We start from the raw sequence: 25711 nt of genomic DNA, 5'->3' as shown, positions 1-25711 counted from the left end.
TTCTTCAACAAAGTCCTCCTACATAAATCTCCAGGAGTTTTATCAAAGTTTCTCCGATGTGTCATACAGGGTTTCTACCAGGAATTCCTTCTTGGATGTCCGCCAGGAATTTCTCCGGGGACTTCCTCCAGGAAATCCTCAGAGGAGTTTTTTAGAAAATGTATCTCGACATTTCCTCTAAGAGTTTCTCCAGAGATTTGCACCAGGAATTCCTGGGGGTTTTCTCTAGAAATTTCGCCGTTTTTTCCAAGATTTCCTCCGGGAATTTTCTCCAGAAATTCTTCAGGGGGTTTCCAATGCAATTCCTCTGGGGATATCGTCCAAGAATTCATTAAATTCTTCCGAGGATTATCTACAAAAATTCCTTCAGAGATTTCTTCAGTAGATTCATCCGGAGATTTCCTTTATGTATTTTTCACCTAGAGTTTCTCCGAAGATTTTCTTCAGGAATTCCACCGACAATTATCTACAGCAACTTCCTTGGGCATTTCCTACAGGAATTTCTCTAAAGATTTCTTCCAGAGATATCCTCCTAACTCCTCAGTAGATTTTCAATAGCATCCGAGGATTTCGTCCAAGTTTTCATCTGAGAATTTGTCCATGAATTTTGCCGGGGTTTTCCCCCAAGAACTCCTCCGGGGATTTTCTTTAGGAATTCCTCAGGGGATTTCCAACAGCAATTTTTGCAGAGATTTCGTCCAAGAATTCCTCCGAGAATTTCACTTAGAAATTCATCTGGCATTTCCTCCAGGAATTCGTACAGGAATTCCTCCGGGAATTTCAAGGATTCCTTCGAAGATATTCCTCAAGAACTCCTTTGGGAATTTTCTCCAGGAATTCCTTCTTAGAGGAATTCCAGTAGCAATACCTACAGGGATTGGACTCTACCTGGAATTTCATCATATTTCCGCCGCGAATGTCTCGAAATTCCTTTGGGAATTTCTTTTGGGTTCGTCCAGTTAATCTCTCGAAGTTCCTCTGGGAAATCTTTAGGTGGTTACCGGAAGTTCCTTCTAAAATTCTCCCGGAGTTTCTCCCGGATTTTTTCCGGAGTTCCTCCAGGAATTCCACCGTGCTTCCTTCAAGAATTTTTCTGCAAGAATCCCGCTGGCAATTCCACCAGGAAGTCTGTCGGAGTTCGTCCAGGAATCCTGCCAGCTGTTCTTTCAGGAATGCTCCTAGTAAATTATCAGGAGTTAGCCAGAAATTCCTCCATAAATTCCTCTAAGAAATCCTCCCAGAATTTCTGATAAATCCGTTCCCAGGATTTTGTCTCCTAGGTTGTAACTCCTTCAGAAACTATCCAATAAGTTCCACCAGAAGTTCAACTATGCAGAGATGAATACACAAAACGCCAAGAATTCCTAAATACGCCAGAAATTCCAGGATAATCTATGTCTGCCAGGAAATTCTTTGTAAATTTCGCGATATGTTAAATGCGAATTCCTCTATTGATTTTTACGTGAATTTCTACTGAAATTCATCCAGGGAGAGATTTTTCCATACATCACCAACATGTTTGTTTTTGTTGATCACGTTCGAAATGGATTGAAAAAATACAACCACCGGTGCATACGAATGCGGTTTGGTCTATATTTACAGATCTTATTAATTTTGAAAGTTTCATTTTTTGAAATAAATTTGCACCAAAAAAAATGACCACTGGTGAAGTTGCCTTAAGCAACTACAAAATTACAACGGGAGAAAGTGAAATTACCTGCGACACTTCACTATTAAAATAGGAATTTCCTTCGAATAGAAAACACTAAAATGGCTACTTGGTGGAAGAAAACTTCCTTTTGAATGAGCATGATTAAAATTAAAGTAATGTGTCCGATTATTAAGTCAGCGTTCGTTAACTGAAAAGTGTGAATTGGTGGAGATTCTGCCTGGGAAATTTAGGCTACGAAAAGCGTTGCCATTCATCTGCCTGATACGAGCCTCGACGATTCGTTTACGCAAAGGGCAATTCTAAAAAGAAGACTTATGGTTGCCCCCACAATTTGCGCATACGAAACTTTTGCAAACTTTCTTCATGGCGTAAAAAAAGCCTTCGCTAATCATTAGAGTGATGCAAATTTTAAAATGTTTGCTCCCCTATGCTTAAACGATTTTAATTATGGTAAATAGCATCCTCCCAAAGTTTGAAGTGATTCGGAAGAAATTTGACTGTGCACACGCCATTTGAAGTTTATATGGAGATTACTATGGAAAACGCAAATCTTTTGTGTTCAGCCCTCTATCTCTTCGTCATAATATTTTATGGAAAAGTGAACAAAATCTTCTAATGTGAAATCCTCCCAGCTACAACTTTGCCGAAGACCACTTTTTGATTGGACCTCAGGATAAATTGTTATTCATCATCATAAAGTTGGTTTGCATGTAGCATGCTCCACCAACTGTTCCTGGCGGGAAGAATAGATCAAAGTAATCCAGGCTACTATGTTCTACAGCAAAAAAGCAGTGTTGCTCTGAAAGTAATTGAATGATCATCTCAGCATGATTAAGACTTTGTTATCAATAATAACAAACTATCCTTACATCCCATCGAAATGTGGTCTTCGGCAAAGTTGTAGCTGGGAAGTTTTCACATGAGATGAGTGTGTTCACTTTTCCATAAATTATTTTGACGAGCTGTTAGGGGACTGAACACAAAAGGTTTGCATTTTCCATAGTAATTTCCATATAAACTTCAAATAGCGTGTGCACAACCAAATTTCTTCCGAATCACTTCAAATTTTGGGAAGATCATTTGCATCATAATTGACATCGTTTAAGCATAGGGGAGCAAAAACTTCAAAATTTGCATCAGTCTACTAATCATGCATTTAGCATCTATGCGGCAATGTTTTGTTCCATGACCCCACAGTTGGGTTCTGGGAATTTCCTTCAAGTTTTTGTAAATGTTCCCATGTCACACGGACATCGAACATAATTTTTGCTTTTTCAAGAGCTTCAATATGATTTAGATCATTTTTGTTAATGTGAACTTAATTATAATTATATTCTTGAAAAAGCCCTTTCCGATGAATGCCAGATTGTTTTTTTTTATTAATTGCTTGGATTGAAGACAAGTAAATCATTCATTTCATTTTTGATCTCTTGAACAAACATTGAACAAACGTTCTACTTGTTCTTCTTCTCTTCAAGATGTTTGAGGAGAAGTTCGCAATCTTTAATAGTTTCCGGGAAAATGCGACGGTTTCCTTTCTTTGCGATTTGGAAGGAAACCTCGACTCCCCAAATGGAGTTCATGGTCTCCTGCCTAAATTCTCCGAATTCGGAACAACTGACCACGAGGCTGCACTCTTTGTTTCCTCACTTGTATCAAAGAGCCTGGGCTAGAGACTGCTTCGATTTGGTGTTCGAAAATTTGTCTATAGCATCGCACTGATTGCTCATTTCGATGCAATCATTAACATCAACCATTTCACTTTTGAAAGAAAGAGCGCATTACGGAGAAACATCCTTTTTTTCATTCTTGCCACGTTTAGTGACAGTTTTGAAACCAACTGTTTTGGAAAGCTGTTTACAATTTAGAGGTGCATCCTTCCTTTTGTTTATGACAGCAACCATATTCAGTTAATAATCGACAAAACCATCTGAGAGGTTTATTTTTTTCAAAGACGGTGTTCAAGAAGGATTACCACCATTAGCTTTCGCGAAGGGTTCCAAAAAAAAAATCGAAGGCACGAGCCCAAATAAGGATTGATAAGTATTTGATAGGTATAAATAGTTGCAATGAAAAGTTCTGTTCTATTGATTTAGGTAGTTTTAAAAACGTCGGATATTAAAAAGAATTTGTATACGCACAGCATGAGGGTCCGGTACTAAAAATCCGAACTATTTTCTTCATCGTCTATGCCTAAACATGGAAGTTTCTGCCTTATTATTATTATTATCTGCCTTATTGAAAACACGTAAATCTCATTTTCTCTTGTTCATTTTTTTTATTTGTGGATTAAAAAAGCAAAACCTATTTCATCAGGATTAGTAACCTTTATTATAAACCTAAACTCATTTCCTGTCACTTACGCAAACGAATGGATCATTTTAGCTTCCGACTCTACACTACGCATATTTTATTGATGTCTCGTATCACATTGAAAGACGAATTTTGTTATATAAAGACCCCAGTCTCATCCCATCAGTGACCCTGAACTCCTCTAATTCCGAACTCTGAAGTCGCCCATGTGCATTCAAATGCATGGTAGCACCCTTCCGAGGGTACAAGTGTGAAAGAAGCCAAATGCGCTGCACCTCTAATGATGAGTGATTCCAAGTGATATATGTATATCTATATATGTACATCTATAACGGGTTACTTCACGGCAAGTAGCGCACATCGAAACGGTGGCAACAGCGGTGACGCGACGGCCCATAGGAAGAAAAGAGTTGATACACTTGACGTGAAGTGCAATCTCGTACACATAATGATGTATATGGCTCATATTTATCTTCGTGTGGGAATGCTCCAAGGTGCCCCGAGTCTACGAGCAGCGGAAACGATGAAGATGAGCTATTTTGAGGAGTGCGCACTACTCGCACTTGGAAAGGAACCTAGATAAGTGAAATGCAGATGATGCAGTCAGTGTTATTGGATTATGTTACGTTTATGGCGATTTTATTACCGTGTGATGATGACGACGGTCGGTGGTGTTATGTGAAGCGATTACGGTGAATCGTATGGGTTTAAATGGAATTAGTTGGCTCAATCTGCTGGGTAACGAAGTAATAGTTTGATGGAGTATGGTAGTGTCCCTATCTTTTCAATTATCTTAGAGATTTTCTAATCTTATGCAGTTAGAGTGTGAATACTACACGTTTTGAGAGACTAAATGGTTTCATCAGATCACATTCAAGATTGATGGTAGCAATAAAACTACAATTTTTCCAAAGTAAATTATTATGAAATATTGAGATCATTTCTTAGAAACATTATTTTCAAATTGATAGCTTGTAAAATAATTTCCGTAAATCATTTTAAATTTAAGTATTTTACTACCAGCAGAGATATCAAATGGGTCATTCTAAAAGAAATGTCCACAAAAGAGTACAAACGTGTTATCGACCATCATCGTTTTCAACCAAATCTTGAACATTTGTAATTCAATTAAATGCATATCGCACCAAACTTCGATCCAGGCATCCGTTTCACCCATGATTGCAAGTTATAGCAAACCCGTATTTATAATTATTTTCATTTTACTGTTTTCTTCTCTAGTACAGTACGGCCATTCGATTTTGGCTGCTTGACGTTTCGATGGGTTGCCAAACATATTTCTATTGTTCGATTTATTTTTCTCGTGTACGAATATCCCTCTCGAGACGAAGCAGCATCATTGTGCTGGACATACTTTTTTGAATCGACTCATTCTGAATGGATTCAAATATCCCTTCCCATTTACAATTCTCCCTAGCCAGTGCCAGTGAGTTACACTATCACCACAATTCATTCTTGAGCGTTACCACTTACCAAGATAAACTTGACAATCAAGGTGTTATATCGTCCGTCAAACAAATTCGTCATTCATTGCGTAATATAGGGTGCCGGTAACGATGGTTGTCATGTACCACTAGATTGGACTATGGAATAAAACGTGATTTTTGCGATAAAAATGACATGTACTGTATTTTGGTGGATAAATCGCCTCTAGTTTAGTGGATTTGTCAAATTTCAGGTTTTCATCTTATCAATAAGTCATATAAATAATAAACATTTCGCGAAAATTGAGTACTCTTGCACCAGTAGTTGCCGTCGTGTTGTAGTAGTGGATTAACTGATGGAAGCAGTTTACTAAATAGATGTATAAATATAAAGAAAAGTGCCAGAGATGATCTTTATATTTTTTAAAAGATTCTTATTGCAGAGCCGATGGAAAAGTGTTAAACATATGTAAAAATCAACTATTTTTGAAACTCCTTGCATAGCTACCAAATGGCTACTACTGGAGCACTAGCGCAACTATTGGAACACTTGTACCAATGTGGCTCAAGCGATTTTATGTTCAAAAAATAATTTTATCACTCTTTCCATATTTTTCCCTTATATTAAAGGTTGAAATCTTTCGATTGACGCCAAAACTCCCTATAACGACTTTTGGTTGTAATGTTATGAATTTTTTTTTTTTGGATCAGGTGATCCACTATTAGCATCCTAACTAAACGTTCTTTCGGGACCACGGATGTACACGGATGTACAACCTTTACAAATAATTTTGATCATAGATCTTTCACCTGTCTTGTTAATCTCAATGTTTGAATTTGATATAGCCAAATTCAATTTTAGATCAAATTAAGTGGGAAACCCGAGCAAAGTCCAACATAAAAAAGAAAGCAAGTTGAAAAAATATTAAGTTGATATCATTATTTGATATGAATTTGTCATTGAAATATCATATTTTGTTTTCGTTCTGCTATCATTTTAAATTTTTGGTAATGTTTTTATTTTATATAATCATATATTTTTTCGTGCTACATGTATAAACACTACGAAAATATAAATATGAAGCTTTTATTTTATCGCAGATTCGTTTCAATATCAATCAAAAATATGTACATCCCAATGAGTTCTCAATTTGCCCTCCATGGTAACACAAACAGTTTTGAATTTACTGTAACTGATAGCAAAAAAAGTTTTCAATTTGATTTCATGAGAACATTTTTCTGCTCTCAGGTTTGATATTTTAACCGTTAAAACGACCAAATTGACAGCAAACTGAGTTATCAAAATTCGCAACATCATAGCATCAAAATTAGTTTTCAATATGATATCAAGCTTTGCTCCGGAAGGCCGTTGACTACTTCCCAACCCCTGGCCGACAAAAAACATGATCAACTAATTAATATAATGATTAATATATTGTATGAATTTTTCAAAGATTATTTTCAACTTTCATATTTATATATCATTGTGCCATGGCACAATTTTGGATAGTGCTTCAAGTCCAAATGAAAATTAAACTGTTGTTAAAGATTTTTCCAGGAACTAAACAAAGAATTTAACGTAGCCACGCTCTTCCTTGGCTGTTGAGTTTGTTGAAGAATTTTAGGAGTCCACCAAAGATCTTACGAGATTCAAAGATTTTATTAACAGTCCATAACATATCTTAAGAGAAATCTTCAAAAAAATCTAGTATGGAATTCAAAAGTTTCATGCCAAAGATCTGACAAGTTATCCTAAAACGAATTTGCCCAAGAATTTTTCTAAGAATACATCGAAAAATTTAATATGATCCCCTGAAATTTCTCTAGACGATATTTTGTTTTGCGTTCTTAAAGGAATTTTTAAACAACCACTCTTGAATTTATATTCAGGAATCGTTCCTACAAACAGGCATGGGAAACACTCACTCAGTTATTGCGTTTCCCTCACTCGCTTCCACGCACAGTCGGGAGCGAGACTGCCGTTTCTTTAACCAAGCCGAACGTTTCAATTTCCAGTGCCCATTCGGCTTCTTCGGCGAGCATTAAGCGAAACAGAAACGGCAACTGATTGAGTGATTGAGTTGCTGCCGATCCTGAAAGCCGAATGCAACACCGAATTATTGTTTACATTATGATTCCGTTCGAGTGGCACTCGAGTTTGAGTGCTGATGAGCGTACACTGATTGGCAATCCACACCACGGAATGATTCAGTGAGTCGGAATCCATTCAGTCAGTTCAATGCATTCGGCGAATGGATGCTAAATCCGTTCAGTCTTGCCTCGCAGATGCAAGCGTATTTATTCACTGCTCTTCGTTTTCCCTTCGATTTTCGCTTTAACACAATCGGTTTCGACGCTTTCATGCTACACTCCACCCAGTACGTTTCAGCTATCACTGAATATTCGGTAGCAGCATATTTGTTGCTATTTTTCATCGGCGCCGTTCGGGTGAGTGAGTGAATTTTCCCATACTTGCCTACAAATACTTTCAATTTATTCAACGAACCACAAGGTATTTTTGAATGCATCTTTGGAATCCTGGATTAGGAATTGCACTAGGAACATCTCCAAGTATTGTCTTAAGAAAGGTTTACCTAAGATATTGCGCTACGAATTCTTCAAATAATTTTCCTAAGATAGTTTTTTGATAGTATCCTAAAATTCACCCTTGAAACTTGCAAAAAAGTTTCCAGTAGACGTCCGATAATTGTACTTTGTTTAGAAGTTTTAGATATTCCCCTAGTTATTTTTTTGAGAATTCCTTCTTGGATTGTCCTAAATTAGAAATTACTCTAGGTATTGCATGAATATATATGGCAATTTATGCATAAATTTAGCCAGGCAACTCTTTTGGATTCCTTCAGATTTTTGTTTTTCAAGAATTTAGTCTACGTAACCACATTAGGATTTTTCCTCCCATTTCTTGATATATTCTGAATAAGTTGTTATAGAAAAAATCTAATGGTCCTTCCGGATTTGTTTTTAATTCAACCAGAAGTATATCAAGTGATTTAGTTTCTTTTTTAAATGGGAATTACATCACTGAAACGTTTCGTATGTAAGGTCAAGGAATTATTATTCTAGGACTCAGGACTCATTCTAGACTCTCAGAACTCCTTCAAATATTCAAACAGAAAATCTTCAAAACATGCATTAGGAATAATTTCAAAGGTTTTTTTTTTTTTCAGAACATCATTCAATGTAAGGGGACGGACCTGGTGTAGTGGTTAGAACACACGCCTCTCACGCCGAGGACCTGGGATCGAATCCCATCCCCGAGATAGTCACCAAAAATTTCAGTGACGACTTCCTTCGGAAGGGAAGTAAAGCCGTTGGTCCCGAGATGAACTAGCCTAGGGTTAAAAATTTCGTTAATAAAGATAGAAAAAAAATCATTCAATGTTATCCATATATTTCTTAAGCTATACAAAAATAGAACTATCCCAGAAATCAAAGGAAATTTCTACTTGTATTCCATTAGCTTCTGCGAAGTATATGAGAAAAAAATCATGGAGAATTCCTTAAAAAAACATTTGGATGTATTTTTGATGCATTATTGCTAACAGTAATGCAAAAATCACTGGTTTAAATTCTGGAGAAATTGTTTCTAAAAATACTTAAAGAGATTCTAGGAAGAGTTTCTGTGGAATTTAATGTTACCATTTTGGAAGAGAAATTCTTATATGAATCTATGTATGAATGTTGGTGACCTGAAAGAAATTCTTAGATTTTTGTTGTAGCTGTTGGTATTCATTTTTAAAGAATCTTAATAGATATGCTAAAAATATTTTTTGTAAAAAAAAAAAACAAACAAAAAAATCTTAAAAAAAAATAATCCGAGATGGGATGGAAATTTCGATAAAATTCTTGTTTGAATTTCGTTGAGAGAAATTCCTAAGAAAATAGATCTATGGAACAACCCAGAAAAATTACCAGCAGTAAGGTCTAAAAAAGTTCATGATGATATCTCAAGAAAAAAAGTAAGAGGGTATTTTAAAGAATTCCATAAAATAATATTAAACTGATTACAAAAATACATTGACAATGTTCTTGAATCAACCCTTAGAAAAATTTCCGAGTTGAATTCCTTAAGGAGAACAAGAAAAAAAACTTCATAGCATCTGATAAGGCAAAGCAAATTATTTAGAGGGCAAACTTAGAACAAATCCTAGCAAAATCAGCAACGACATTCTCCTGTGAGGTTTTCTGTCGAGTTCTTCTTCTTCTTCTTCTTTCTGGCGTTACGTCCCCACTGGGACAGAGCCTGCTTCTCAGCTTAGTGTTCTTATGAGCACTTCCACAGTTATTCACTGAGAGCTTACTATGCCAATGACCATTTTTGCATGTGTATATCGTGTGGCAGGTACGAAGACACTCTATGCCCTGGGAAGTCGAGAAAATTTCCAACCCGAAAAGATCCTCGACCGGTGGGATTCGAACCCACGACCCTCAGTTTGGTCTGTCGAGTTATTTTAAGGAATATTTGTTAGATGTCTGGAGAAATTTTGGAGTTTTTCGTGCAAGAAATGCTGGTAGAATCAATCTTAGGGAATGCTTGAAGAAACTGTATGAAGTCATTATATTCCATTTCAACTGGCAGAACAGAAATTTACGGTCAATAGGAACTCTGCCAATCGAATATCCATAAAAAGTTAGGTAAGTCTGGAATTTTCCAAGGCGTTGAATGGTTAACAAATTGAACCAAGATGTCCTTCATAATTAAACGTTTTGTACAAAAAAGGTTGCACGATTCGTGAATAGTCTTCTGAAATAGCTTTTTCCTTCCCTGATGGAAATCCTTGCTACTCATATGCAAATTGTTTATATTTGGCAACAGTACAGCTTTAAATGTGGCTTGCTTTCATAAAATCAAAGATGATTTTTTTTATTAATTAAAATAAAAAAATGATATTTTATGAGATGTGAAAAAATATTTCATGTGGTTTTATATGGGAAAATTAGACGTTTTAAATTCAAAAAGCAATCGAGATTGACTCAAAACACCTAGGGGATCCTAAGTTTCATATTCCTGCAAGAGAACTTAGCGATCTTCGATAAGCCCTTATGGAATTCTACTCGAAATCTGATAATTCTTCCATTTTTGTTTGAAGGCATTTAAAATCGTGGCCAGGACAATCCTTTGTCTTGTCATATTCTCTTTTCGCGCTTCTCCTTCACAGCAAAGTAGCTGGAAAAATCTGTTAGTCCACTGATGTAGGTACTGAATTATTTAACATGTATACAATATGTTAATCATGATAAAAACCATTTGCAATATTTCTAAGAGGCTATAAATATCTCAACATCAATCATGCACGTTCCAAGACATTTAATTAAATCGTCAATTCTACTAGAACAAAAGCATGTCGCTCTCATTTAAAATAATTTCTTTTAAATGAGTTCCGAAGTATGTCATTTACATATTTGTTTAAATTGTGGTACGTAGTCACCGCACCGATGCAGGCAATGATTTCTTTTTGTTCAAATTTGAATACGCAACTCAAAAGAAAACCGCACCATCCCACACTAATTAGCATAGGAAAATAATGCCACATTAATTTCCACCGCATCGCAATGGGTTCGCTAGACCAACTGAAAATATTTACACACTGTGCCCAAACTCTCCCGATGAAAGAGAGTACTCATTAAATTTCGCTACTCTAGGTGGCATTTGGCGTCCATTCGTGTTGTTTTAGTGACCACACAAAGGGAAAAATATTTGCTTGCCCTAGGAAAAGGATAACATTCAGTGATTAATCCTAAATAAGTCCAAATAAATTGATATAAATTATCAACCAACAATTCACAAAAATGGAATGAAAAGTTTGAAAGCATATAAAATTTAAATGCACCCAGCAAATTCAAAGTAACATCACCCTGTTTTCCACTGTTATTAACTGTGTATAAGACAAGTCTAATATTCCATTATGATCTTATTTTGACTCTTTTTTGGTCTTTAAATATCTTTAAATACTCGAAAACAACTGGTCTATTTTAATTCAATATCATACTGCTGATAAAAAGTGATTTACATATGATCCTTTCTATTTGTATGAGTAATATTTTTTCAGTGTTGATAGGAACTTCCATTATGAATAATTGATTCATGCTATATTGTGCATGAAATTTGTTGAACCGTAGCTTTTCAGTTCAACACCACAAACATTCGAAAGAATGTATTGATTTAGTCAATCCTTGAATACAAACTCAAGTGGTGTTATATTTATTACGCATCCTATTTTAATGAATCTTTACTGAAATGTTCATGGTCCTCAAAACCCATCAACTCTCATAGTGATAAGAAATCAGAAACATAAGGGCAATAACTTATTGTGATACAGCAGAAGGACTATGAGGCTATTTTGATTTGCGCACGTTTCAAGAAAAAAAAACTTTAATTAAACATTACAATATTGAAAAATTTCCAAAAGATTAAAAAATGCGATGTACTTTTCCATCGGTATTTTTCGATATAACAAGTGCTCTTGAATTCTTCTTTTCTTCGTTTTTTTTTTGTTTTGTAATGCTTATTTTAATATTTTCACCGTATTAAAAAAAATGACAGTTCTATCGAACATAGTACCAGTTTTTAATTTCTCATAGATAATATATACAAATCGTATGAAGGAATATTGTTATTTTTTTGCATCGGCACTTTCCATTTTTAATTGATTTTTTTATCGATCTACTGGTGAGAAATATATTTATCAGAGTTTTTTTTTTGATATTTTAATTGCAAGCTATTTTTAAACCGTTTGTGTATTTCTAGTTATTTTATTGCTACTCGTTAATGAAACACATAGCGTTCTGTAAATGCTTGTCAATTTAGCTGCCCCACACAAATGTGACATTCCTGTTAGTGTGGTGCCTCTAAGCTGGCGGTCACGAATTGTTCCAATCGTGAATGGTATGCCGATCGCCCACCCATCGAGGGAAATGTCACTCACGGAACCAATACCGCCACTGACAGGGTGGTTAATTATCGTATCACTTTCCATCAGAGAGGGCTTTTCGAAACGTTGATAGATGCAATTATCGACAATTTTCCCACTTCGTTCCAATTGCTCGCGGGTACGGATCTCTGTCATCCCAACCCGGCAATTGGCCGGTCGATGGTGCAAATGACGGTAACAAACGTCACGACCTGTAATCAACAACATCGATTGTAAAGGTTTGGTTTCCCTCGTACTGATGGTTTTCCTTTAATTGGTTCCCTTGTTTGTTTGTCAACTCGCCTAGTGGGACGATGACAGGAAATTGAAGCTTCAGCACCAACCGAGCGGGGAGAATTGCAATCAACTTGTTTTAAAGTTATATTGGATGATTGAATTTAAATTCTGCTTTGATATCCAAGGTTAGGGTAAGACATCTTCCAATTCGTTTGTATCGTATCGTATCGGTTATGTTGATATTGCGCGATGAGGCCTACAGTGTTTGACAAAATTTTTGCAACTTCTTCGAATTTCCATACAAAATGGTCAAATTTGGCAGGCTAGATCTCTGTTATTTGTAAACCGATTTTAATGAAATTTTCATAACACGTCAGACATAACTTGAATTTCAACATATATTTTTGAACGATTTTTTGCATTACGAGTTAAAAAGTAATAACGGTTCGATTAAAGTTATTTTTTGACAAAAAATTATAAACGATTTATCTGAAACTAGAAAAGCCCTACACAAAAACTGTCTTAGGCAAACATGTTAATCTTGTCTAAATCAACAATTTTGCTGAACGTACTTTTAAGCTATTCCTTCAATTTTTAGAGTTATGTCAATTAATTAATTTTTTTTAAGATTTCACTTTTGATAGCAGATCGATTCGTGTTTTTTTCACATGTTGCTGCGTTGCTACATGTTTTTTTGTTTCCCACATGGATTTTTCCCAAATATCTTGAAACATAGTTTTCTAGAATAATTTTCTTGAAAATAGCACCCATGCTTCGGGGTCAAAATAACCCGTAGGCTACGGAACTGTCATGCAAAATTCAAATAGCTCGTATTTGAGCATAACTTCATATCATTCAATGAAATTTTGAGGATTCCTTCAGTTGTAGTTGTAGTTCATAAGTGATGGGAAAGTATAGCACCGGAGTATTATGGACAAAGTTATTCCAGAACATCTCTGGGTCAGGTGGGGTAAAAATCACATAACATTCCTTTAACTTAGGGCTACTCTTTTACACATTGACTAGTTTGGAATTAAGCGCATGGTAGCACTATCTCAGAAAATTTAGCTTCATTGCTTATATACGCTCAACGAAATTAGCAATTAGTAATCCTATATATAGAGATGCTTAAGATTTGTAAGAATGATTAACAAACGGTTTAACAAAGTTGCTCATTGAATCAAGGGCTATACACTGGATGTCTGCTCAGTTTAAAAAAAAACTACGGCTAGGACGCACTAGTGCGCTTCAGATAAATATATCCCCATTTTGAATTGTGTTTGAAGACTAGTTTCTTCGACACAATTGTTCATTTGATCAAAGGCTACATATTGTTTGTTTGATTAGTTCGATATTATGCTACTAGAAGCCACTACTGAGCATTGAAAAAAATGAAAATCATATATCTCAGAATACAGATCAGTTAGCAGACTGGTTATTTTGGTTAAATAGCTATTAGGCTTAGTTGCCGAAAACTCAACTAATCAGGCATGTATGGCATAGCCCTTGGTCTATCGAAACACCAATCCTTCCATTGGTTTGAATCGGCAGACATAAAAATTTAGAATTTCCAATGCGCGCTTGTAACATAAACACGAAGCTTTCTAAACCAAACGAATAACATTGCACAGTGGTCCAGGAATCAGTTTTACGCAGAAAGATACATTTTGAGCTTTAGAATGAAACATTAGACGAAAACGGTCTTCCACAAAGTTGTTTGTATTAGTTAGGTCCTTTGTTTCGTGTTATTGAAAATAAGAGTCGTCCATGTTTTCATAGAAATGATGTAACTAACTTTCTCATTTGCACATTTTTTGTATACTTACTTTAGCAAAGTTGTGGACCATTCAATTTCAAACAACTTTTCCGAAAAAAAGGTTTTCTCAATCACGTAAATTGACCGATTTAGAGCTTTTCCTACGGTGACATAGGATGGTCCGAACAAAACTGGTTTTCTGGCTATAGCATTTTCAATTCAAATATCTCTTCAAAGTAGTCTTTGAAACACATTTAGAGCTTTGAAAAATGCGTAATTTGGTGAGTGAAAAAACTCGCTATCTACTTTGAGAGTTATTGCTTTTTTTTTATTCACAAAAACATGCCTACTTGGGAATATTTCTGATTGGGGCAAACATAAAATATATCTTTTGACGGCATTCAAAAAATAAAATAAAATTGTAAATTATATAAAAATAATACATATGTGTTATTTTTGTAGCTCTAATTATAAACCCTGAAAAACAAGTGATTTTTTTTCAGAAAAACTTCAATAACTTTTGTACTAAAAGCATCAATATTTTGACATGTAAATAAGCGTTTTGTCAAGTTCTAATAGAAGTTAAGATCATAAACGACTTCGCCGAGAAATGTAAAATAAGGAAGATAGGGCTATAAAACTATTTTGAAGATTATATGTATGTATTTTTTGATGAGTTTGCATTTTGAGCATGAAAAATGATCTTCTACAAAATTGTTTATAAAAATGTAAGCTTCAATACTGTGTTATTTAAAACTAGGGTAGTCCACAATATCACATAATAAAATAATGCTATGTACTCTTAAGCAAAGTAGTAGAAGGTCAACTTTGCCAAAAAAAGTTTTTCTGTGCCGCAAAATTTGACCAATCTAGAGCATTTTTCCCCAATTATCGTAGGGTGGTCCAACAAAAATAAGTTTTTAAGTTTAACGATATTTCGAGCTTAAGAAAACGAAAACTCATATGCAAAAAGATTATTGATATTTACTTTAGTCCAACGTTTAAGTTTTTGTGATAAAAATCAGTTGTTTTTCAAAGAATATTATTAGAGATTTAAAAATAACACATCTGTTTATTTTTTATATAATACACAACTTTATTTTGTCTTTTGAATGCCGTCAAAAGATATTTTTTACGTTTGCCCCAATCAGAAATATGCACAATTAAAGTAGGCATGTTCTTGTGAGAAAAATAACAACAACTCCCAAACGGAAGGACATAGCGAATTTCTTCACTCGCCAAATTACGCATTTTTCAAAGCTCTAAAAGTGTTTCATAGACTACTTTGATGAGATATTTTAATAGAAAATGCTAGAACCAGAAAACCAGTTTTGTTCGGACCACCGAAAGTCACCGTAGGAAAAAAAAGCTCTAAATAGGTCAATTTAAGACATACAAAAAAAACTTCTTTGAAAACATGGTCCACCCTTATTTTCAATAAAACCAAACAAATGGCTTAACTAATACAAACAACTTTGTGGAAGACCGTTTTTCTGAAAATTCATATTGCTTGCCGAAAAAATCTTCACGTCAAGGCCTTGAGTTTTTAATTATAGTCGAACACAATCAGGATTTTGTGTTGTTTTCTAGATTGAATACAATTTTGAGTGTAGTAAATTTTTTTCTACTGAAACACATTCACTTGAATTCTACATGTAGATTTATGCCGAGAAAACTACATATCATTTGAATTCTGAGTTATAGGCAAACGGGTCCAAAAATAAGGGTTTCTCGTAATATTGATTCTATTTACTGTTTCCTACCGTTGAAAAAAAATGACTCAATGTTTTTTTTTTCGCGCCAACGTTGGTCCAAACTGTTACTCCTTGGTCATGGAATGGCTTTTCTTGAATCTAGAATATATTTTCTGTTCCTCATATGTTGCATTTTTGCAGCCAGGTGGTGCCTGTTGACCACAATATTTTCAAGGATATAAAAGTTGAGTTAACACAGCTGCAAGACTATTTTCAATTTAAAGAATCACTATTTTGGCATGTTGTTTCGGTGTTAATTTATTAATGGGTAAAATTGTATTGAATTGACGTTTCCACAACATATCAAACCAAATCAATCGGTTAATTAATATCAAAGTTATTCAATGTTCACAAACCGATATAAAAGATGGCGCACCCTGTATAGTATCACAGGGTGACTGATCCATTAGATATTAAACATATTTGGAATTGAAAATTTTATTGGAAATTTACTGAATTACTTATATGTTCCACTTGTCCCGTTCTTTCATCTACTAGCACATCAACCCTACTACGCTTGCTCGTCCCATGTTCTATGTGAACTAGAGTGTCCATTTCCCGGCCATTTTGCTCGTCCCGGGATTCGGGACAAAAATCTAAGCTTATCCCTGGAAATACCGGGATCCCGGGATTTCTCAAATTTTCAATAAAGCTAGTATTTTGGTTGAAATAAAAGTACAAATTCGACAATAAAAACTTTTTTCAATGTTAGAAAAAAGATAATGTAACTTTCAAAGTTAAAATGTTAATTATAACGAATCACATTTCATGTATTCTGATGAAGTAACTTGACATAAATCCAAACTTAGCTTCACGAATTACGGGTTTGTAAGGCATTTTCAAAATTCTCTACAACTCTTATGCATGGCAGTATGGTATAAATTTCAGTCATAATATTAAATCAATTTGCTTCGAACATTTGATGGCTTCGAAATGTTTGAAGCAAATTGAAATAATATTTTGACTTTAGAATAAAGAAATAGAGAAAGAATAAACTAACGATTACAAATCATTGAAGATATTGTAGAAGATCATGCAAAAAGTTAATTACTAGAAATTATTTAATGAAGTTTAGGTGTATTTTCAAATTAGCTTGAGGCTTATAACCCCGGCTAATGTTGAAAAGAAATGCATTGAAACTAGACAAATTATTCTCTTCCTCATGATAATTTTCTTTTTTATCAAATAAGGCTTGATAGTGAGGAAAAATGTAATTGTTTTTCATTGAAACTCCGATGGTTTTCATTAAACTCTATGTACATTTCAAGAATCCCGGGTTCCCGAGATGTCAGAACAAAAATCCCGGGAAACGGGAAATCCCGAAATTTATCGAATCCCGGGATTTTTTGTCCCGGGATGGACACTCTAATGTAAACCTTATGGGCCGCGAGACAAATATGCGTAGAACGGCAGTCAACCATTAGGGGAATTCTGAGTAAAACCGACACCCTAAGCTTATTGATAAAATTTATGTACTTTAGCTTGTTAAACGAACCCAAAATTGTTGTAGAATCACATATTGGTTATAAATCTATCAATCCTTGCAATCGCTGGATGATATATTAAGGGGGCAGGATCCGTCATTGATTTCGGAATTTTCAAAAGCAGTTTTTTCGTTCAAAATCAAGAAAATTCACAGGAAAATGTGTTCACTGTATTCTATTCTCCATCCGAAACACATTGAACACATTTTCATCGAATAATTTACAGTTTTGAACAAAAAAAAACTGCATTTCAAGTTTCGATGATGACGATGATTAAGATGACGGAGCGTTGATCGTTAAGGTTATATAGTGGTTTAAATCAAATTGATATTGCATCATTTTTAGGTGAGACAATTGAGAGTGCGGGTAAGATCGACACCCTGTTGGGGTAAAACCGACACATGCACTTTGAGTAAAATTTATACGTTGTAAACATCACCATCACATTGCATATTCGAAAGAATGCTTTAAACATGACTTTCGACATTTATGACCCCTTCCTCTAAAGGATCATACACATATTTCGTAAATTATTGAGGATAGGCCAAAGATCCACTAAATAAATGAGAAAATTTCAAATGTCCCATGCTAAGATTATAAAGTTGGGATATTATAATTTTTGTGTTCATGCAATGTTTACGTAGATGAAGTTGTAGCGAATAATTGGTTGTGAAAATAAATACTGTTTTATTTTTACAAAACAGAAAAGTGTAATTATTTTTAGATAATAAAAACTGTCGAACCTCATGGTTTGTAAATAAATAATAAGATTAATTTATGTGAAAATATTTCAATTTCTGTTAATTCTTCAATTTTAAATGAGAAAACTTTGTTCAAGCTTCATCAAATAAGTTGAAACGTGATATCATAGAAATATTTTTTTTAGTACTTAATGATAGCTTGTGACAAGTTACATAGTGTCATATTTTACATGTTAACAAGTTCGCCATGCATGAACTTCACTGGAATTCAAAAATAAAGACTCACATAGACTACAGAGACAGTCCTTCGATTAGAAAGATTCCCTGAAGTTAGATTATGAAGCAAAGAAAGGTGTCGATTTTACCCCAAATGAAAGTGTCGATCTTACCCCGAGTGGACATTTATTTTTCAATAGCGTTTTCAGCTGTCGAAAAATCAAAAAATAATTTCTCCTTCATGTTGTACCAACGTAATAATAGTAAATGATGATGTAGACGCAGAACAAATAATGACATTTAAAAAAATTTACGTGCGAAATAGTAAAAGAATAACAGCGAAATATTGCAACTGCTGTTGCTTCCATGTTATCCAATATGATTTTGTTGTTTATTTTGGCAGTTTATTGGTAGCGTCAGTTGTAATGTCATTCGAAACACAACATTTCACAAGTTAAGATAGAGCGTGGTGGAAACTGTATGAAAATCTGCTCAAAACATGAAAAATCAAAGGGTGTTGATCTTACCCACAGTGTCGGTTTTACCCTGATTTCCCCTATACAAAATAAAAAACACAGTTTTCAACAGAATGACGGATTTATCTCCTCACCCTTATTTTCTCACTACCAAACTAGTAAATTCAAGCATCTTTGTACTTATATCATATTTATGGTGTTAAAGATGAAAATATCAATACAGCATCAAGTTTAATTGATGTGTAAAAATTGTTTAAAAGAGCTCTATTTCATATCAATCGTTTTCAGCTTGAATTTATACGAAATGTAACACTGAAATATGTAATTGCATTTCGTTTTTTATGGTTTGTTCGATCTCATTGGTCAAGAATTTTTTTCTTATATAAATAAAAAAAACTTTAATGAACGATTAGCGAAGCAAATTCTCAGTTAATGATTAACCGAAGACCTCGAAGCTAGTTTTGTCCCAAAAGGGGTGTAATTCCAGACAGAAGAAGAAGAAAGTGCACGTATTCTAACCATGAAAAGAAGCTAGTATCAAACACTCATTTAAATCAGAACGCCGATCTTAGCTTTGCAAATCTCGATTAAAGGTCGTTTGCTACCCAGTAAACACAAAGTCGTATTCAATAGCGAATAAGAGTGCAAATGTGGAGGCGATATACGTACATGTCACATAAGACTGCATGCAAAATGAATGTATATCGCCTCCACTTTTATACGCTTATACCTTATCATATATGATCGTGTGTTTACTGGTTAAAATCTCAGTTAAAGTAAAGTTTGATGTCAGCGGCACCCAAAGGTGCTGCTTAAAATAAACTTGATTTTTTATGCTGACATATCAGATAAAATTCATTTGCTGACCGCTCGGCTGTGCAGATCTCGGTATAAGAATGAAAATTAGATGAACTCAATTGAGTGTGTACTTCTACTATACGAATAAGTGTCCTATGGCTTAATAAATCCACAAGAGCACATAGAACAGTTTTGTCCACAACAGATATATATTTGTTTTATCAATTTAAATTTGAAATTTAGGCTACCATCGAGCTTGAGAGAAAAAAAAATTGTTTTTACACTTTAAAATAATGTACTTCAAGGAACAAAACTAAAAAAAAATGTTCGGCGGATTTTATGGGGAACACTTCAAATGAAAGCTAAAATCGTATCTGGTGAAAGATTTAGCGATGCCTATTTTTTAGTGATAATATTGTTCTACCAGACACGCCTTGAGCGGATTGTTGCCTTTGGTAAGTCTATCACTAAAAAAATCGAGAAAATTCACTCTGGCTAAGTGAAAATGAACCTGTAGTTGCGCTACGTTACCATACAATACCTTGTACTACATTGCAACCATCGCCGACTGCCCTACGAACGTTGTGAAATACACATTATATTCGTTTCCAAATGAAAGCATGCAAACTAATTCCACTTGAACCACTGCTAACCACACCGCTCAGAATTGTCACCATACCGGCAATCAAACGACGAAACAGAATAGTGACCATTCCAGTTGTTATGGGTATGCAAATAAAGTGCATCCGAAATGAATATAGGAGTGAGCCATTAGAGGCAGCCACCGATACGATAATACTCAAACGATGCAAAGTGCTCCGGCATTACTCTATGGGTAGGTGCTGCATACCTTGTACAGTGAGACTATTTCGTTCGGTCCTAGAATGTGTGTCGTGAGTCGTACGAGTTACATAGCCCATATGCATACTGGGGCAATTCCGAGAACGTAGCATCAACGTCGTGTAATAAATCCACATAACTACTGCTTCTCTAGCCTATAGGAAGCCTTCCTGTCTGTTTACCATATACAGTAGGACACGGTGCTCTCCAGACCGTTATCATCAGAAAAAATCTGTGTTTACCTGTCGATTTGTATAGTTTAACTGCATGTATGAGTGAAATTTAACAATAAAAATCGTAGTTAACAAAAATATATGCAATCATGCTGATGAACACAAATTTGACGTAGATTTTGTTATGAAATTAACTGTCTGGAGAACACCGTGACGTAGGAACAACACATTCAGCGCGAGTGCAAAACGTGTGGGCATACAGTGAGAGTTATTTTCATCGTTGTCATCGGGCTGCGGCACTCGCTTACACATATTCGCCAAGGACAACACGGGGATGTGAAAAGAATCCCACCCCACTACTGGGAACACCCTTCCCACCCCCGCAAAACCATTCGTTGCTGCAGTGTAAGTGAAGAAATTCAAGTGCAAAAAGGAAGTGAATGCCGGCTCTTCATTAGCGTATCACAAACGCAACCACCCAAACCCTGCTTGGTCCTGGAAGCACTCAGAGCGTGTTTTTAGATTATAAGGCGGTGTGTTTTCTTGCGACGCTAAGTTCTCGACGTCGCGTGCCAAAGGAACCGTTTTTCGTCGTATGAACCAACCATAGAATCGAAAGAAATCCCGTAAACATCATGATGCCGGATAAATTGGATTTAGATATTAATGAAGATGAAGATGATGCTGCCATCGAAATGGAGGATATAATAGCAGGTTAATATTTTTTTCAGCTACTAAATGAGTTACTTTGTTCCTTAGGCCTATTCTTTGCTGTTGGTGTTTCGTGTTTCATGCTGATAATTACATGTATAAAAGCTCACAGCTAGGAGTTTGTCTGTCTAATATTCTTGATGACTGGTGGATTGTTAGCTTAGAAACGATGATTTACGTTTATTATTATCCCCATTCACGACGCCTGAAACGTGCACCATAGAGCACGATATTTCATTATGTTGTCGGTTTGTATGCTGTAGTTGCTGGAGCTCAGAAATGACTATAACAACGGCATCGTCGTTGGTGTGTAACCAACTACATATGGGTAAATATGTACGAAGTGACCACAAAAAATGTACAAACCTGCTATAGAATCGTGACAATTGACTTCTTGTTAGTTATCTTCGTCTTTTTATGATCTTTGTATTGCCAGAAATGTAGAGTGCATCGATGAAAATTGAGGAAATAAGAGTAATATGGCACAGGTCTGTTTACAACAAATTTCAAATATCTATGGGTTAGGGACGTAACGTGAAAAATAACTCCACGATATTCAAAAAGAAGGTTTTGAGATACATGAATGCAATTTTCTTATCTATCAGATCTATTGTTAGAACTTTAATATTTAATATAATAGACACACATATACCCAGGCCCGGATTTGGGGGGGGGGGGGTGCCAAGGGGGTAAATGCCCCGGGCCCCCCGATTAAGGGGGCCCCCCGAGGAACCAAAATTTAAAACAGAAAACATTTTGAAATACCTTACAATATGTTCTCTTTAGACATTTGAACAACAATTTTCTAATATTTAAGTATTTTTTTACCTCTTTATCTGAATCTCACAGTATGGTTTGTTCAATGATTATCCTTCAATATATTACAAGAAAACATGAATATTAAGCCAAAATATTCAAAATTCTTCTCTTCTCTTAAAACAATACTGGAATTAAAAATGCCCTTAACGTTTATGCAGGATCTAAAAAAATACGGCTGAACCTGTAAAGCACTGCTCAATTCAAAGAGTTTATTGGGTTCCTATCAGAGCTATAAATTTAAACATATTTTCAATTCTATCAGAAACTTGAAGTATAAAGAAATTCTTTTGTGATGTGCTAGTCAGTATTTTTAAATACTTTTCTTTTTCGTATGCCATAGTGCATGAAGTATTCTTTGAATTCAGTATAGGCTTAGCTTTAAATATAATCCATATAATATACAGTACAGGCAAGAAAAAAGTACTGTAGAACATCTTATAGTAAATAGAATCAAAAGGAGCTTTGGAGGAAAACGGCTTTGAAGATTTTCAGCAATTTTATCAGCAACTCCATACAAATTGTATAGAAGCCCGAAACGAGTCAATCTTCTACGAATTGTTTTATTTTTCCCATTGGACGGAAAAACCACCTAAAAATACTATTGGGAAGCTTGAAAACAGAAAATGTCACTTAGGGATCGTTCAAATATTACATAACGCAACAGGGGGAGGGAGGGGGTCTTACACATTGTTATGGCCCATTCAAAAATTTAAAATTCTCCATACAAAAGCTGTTACATAGGGGAGGGAGGGAGTTTAAAATTGGCTAATTTTGCGTTACGTAATATTTGAATGAACCCTTACACCACTTTGCATTTGGGCCCCTCATATTTTTGGACCAACCAAGATTCAAATTTAATACGTTGGTTTGTGGAGTCCTCAAACGTGCTGAATTTTGTAAAAGGGCCCCCTTTATGAGATCTGACCCGGGCCCCCCGAAGCCCAAATCCGGCACTGCATATACCTTATGCATTTGAAACACATCGAATACTATCCACTGGACCACATTTTCACAGAAGAGATATAACTAACTTTCTTATTTGTAGAAGTTTTAGTATACATGGGAAAGGCAAAATGATTGATATATGCAAAATTTGCCTCATTTTAAATGCTTATAACTTTATGAAAAATGGATGAAATTATGCATTCAATTTCATCCATTTTTCATAAAGTTATAAACATTTAAAATGAGGCAAGCAGTCGACGGCAAATTTGGTCTAGTTTCAGTAACTTGCTTGGCCATGCATATTTGCCTCCGGACAACGGAAATGTTCGGAAAGTTGTATAGAAGTTTACAATTTTCCTAGAAACTAGAATTAATTGAAAGTTGAATGCCAACGGACGCATTAAGATTCATTGAAAATCTTCAGATATGTGACCATTACCGTAAAACTAGTTCCGAAAAATATGGTCAATCATGTTTGTAATGCGAATCATGTAAATATTATCTGGAGCTGTATCCAGTGGGCATCATACTTCAGCAGTATATTCAGAACTATTAGATGCACTGATCACTCTTTCAAAACTGACCATGTTTTCTGGAACCAGTTTTACGGAAATTGTCATATTTGTGAAACTTTCCTATTAGTTCTAGTTTCTAGGACAATTATAAACTTGTATACAACTTCAAACCGCATAAAAACAAGCCACCGGAAAAAATCTTTTTGGACATGACCTCGTAAAATCCGGAACATCTGCGGTGTCCGGAAGCCAATATGCAGTTCCTGAAACTTGACCAAATTTGCTGTCGACTGCTTCCGGTTGCATCAAACTTCATCAATTTTTCGTTAAGTTATAAGCATTTAATTTTTTAAAATTTTGCCTATCTTAATCATTTTACCAATCCCCTGTACATGTTTCAGCAAAGTTGTGTATTACTTAATTTGGAGCAAGCTCGCCAAAAAAAGTCTATTGGATCTCTTATATTGTCTGATTTAGAGCTATTTACCTATGATAACATAGGGTGATCAAGAGAAAACTGATTTTTTGTATCCAGTGTTTTCAATTCAAAAAAAAATCGTATGTGAAGAAACTCGCTTTCTTTCCGTTTGGATGTTATTGTTGTTTTTCTTGCAAAAACACGCCCTATTTATATGTGAATATCTCTGAATAGGAAAAACATAAAAAATATCTTTTGACAGCATTAAAATACATTTTTTTATTATTTTAAAAAATACATGTGTGTAGTGCTTGTAATTCTGATAAAACTACTTCGATAAACAAAGATTTCCTATAAGAATAACTTCAATGACTTTTGAACATAACAATAAATTACCCATCTTCTTCTTCTTCTTGGCATGACGTCCTCACTAGGACAAAGCCTGCTTCTCAGCTTAGTGTTGAATAAACACATCCACAGTTATTAACTGAGAGCTTTCTTCGCCAAAGTTTGCCATTTTCGCATTCGTATATCGTATGGCAGGTACAATGGTACTCTGTGCCCAGAGAAGTCAAGGAAATTTCCATTACGAAAAGATCCTGGACCGACCGGGAATCGAACCAAGATATCTTCTGCATGGCTTTGCTTTGTAGCCGCGGACTCTAACCACTCGGCTAAAGAAAACCTAAATAGAGCTAATAATTATAATCCATCAATGATCGAAATGCACGGACTTATTCACAAATTTCATAACGCTGAAGGGTGGGTGAGTTACCTCATGAGGTTATGGCTTATACAAAACTTGTAGAATATATATACAAAAAGTAAGTTACGAGGGGCTGCCAATACCCACATATTGTTCAAACCATTCAACCGAATTTTATGTTCGTCATGTATTACTTAAAATACCTAAAAACCAGTGGTAATGTTCTTACCTGCCACGATCCGATATCGATATACGAAGGCGAAAATGGCAATTTTGGCAAAGAAAGCTCTCAGTTAATAACTGTGGAAGTGTTCATAAGAACACTAAACTGAGAAGCAGGCTCTGTCCCAGTGAGGACGTTAATGTCAAAAATAAGAAGAAGGTTTTCAGTACGATGCTGGTTAACTCCACAAAGACTGGAAGATTTGTAACGTAATTAGTACTCAATCAATGCTTTCTTATTGCTGGGTTTCTAGGAGTGAGCTCTAGTTCTCAAGGCTGTTGTTATGCTGATTGAACTTGAAACATCACTTATAGTTACCTTTACATGTTTCAAGGTAGTTCTGTATGCTTTTTAAGGACGGTGTTGTATTAAGGAACAAAAGATTTCACACCGTGTGAAAGAAACTAAAAAACAAATCTCTATGGAAATGTTTAAACTTAGGTCAAATAGTTACAATTAGTAGCTTGATTGATGTTGAGAAAAAGAAAAAAAATATCCGTTAAAATTGAACCGTGGATCTTCTGATCCTCAGCCCCAAACCTTAGCATCAACACTATTTTGAGCCGATGGTGATGGACTG

The 25711-nt window shown here is 35.1% G+C and overlaps 1 protein-coding gene across 16 annotated transcripts in view; it reads left to right on the top strand.

Annotated features, from left to right (window-relative positions):
* LOC5571159 (adenylate cyclase type 2) overlaps positions 1 to 25711 on the top strand; it is a 200564-nt gene that overhangs the window by 69828 nt on the left and 105025 nt on the right. For 8 of the 16 annotated variants that reach the window (XM_021854243.1, XM_021854232.1, XM_021854229.1 and 5 more), the window contains exon 3: positions 21014 to 21508. The exons of 4 other annotated variants lie outside the window; for them this stretch is intronic. In XM_021854243.1, the coding sequence (XP_021709935.1) occupies positions 21430 to 21508 (79 nt within the window). In that variant the 5' untranslated portion in view covers positions 21014 to 21429. Of the gene's footprint in view, positions 1 to 20463; positions 20617 to 20990; positions 21509 to 25711 lie in introns of those variants that run through there. 4 more of the 16 variants (XM_021854236.1, XM_021854238.1, XM_021854237.1 and 1 more) reach the window with 4 other exon arrangements.

This window comes from Aedes aegypti, chromosome 3 (assembly GCF_002204515.2).
Source record: "Aedes aegypti strain LVP_AGWG chromosome 3, AaegL5.0 Primary Assembly, whole genome shotgun sequence".
Classification (NCBI taxonomy): Eukaryota; Metazoa; Arthropoda; class Insecta; order Diptera; family Culicidae; genus Aedes; species Aedes aegypti.
This window is presented reverse-complemented; position numbering and strand designations above follow the sequence as displayed.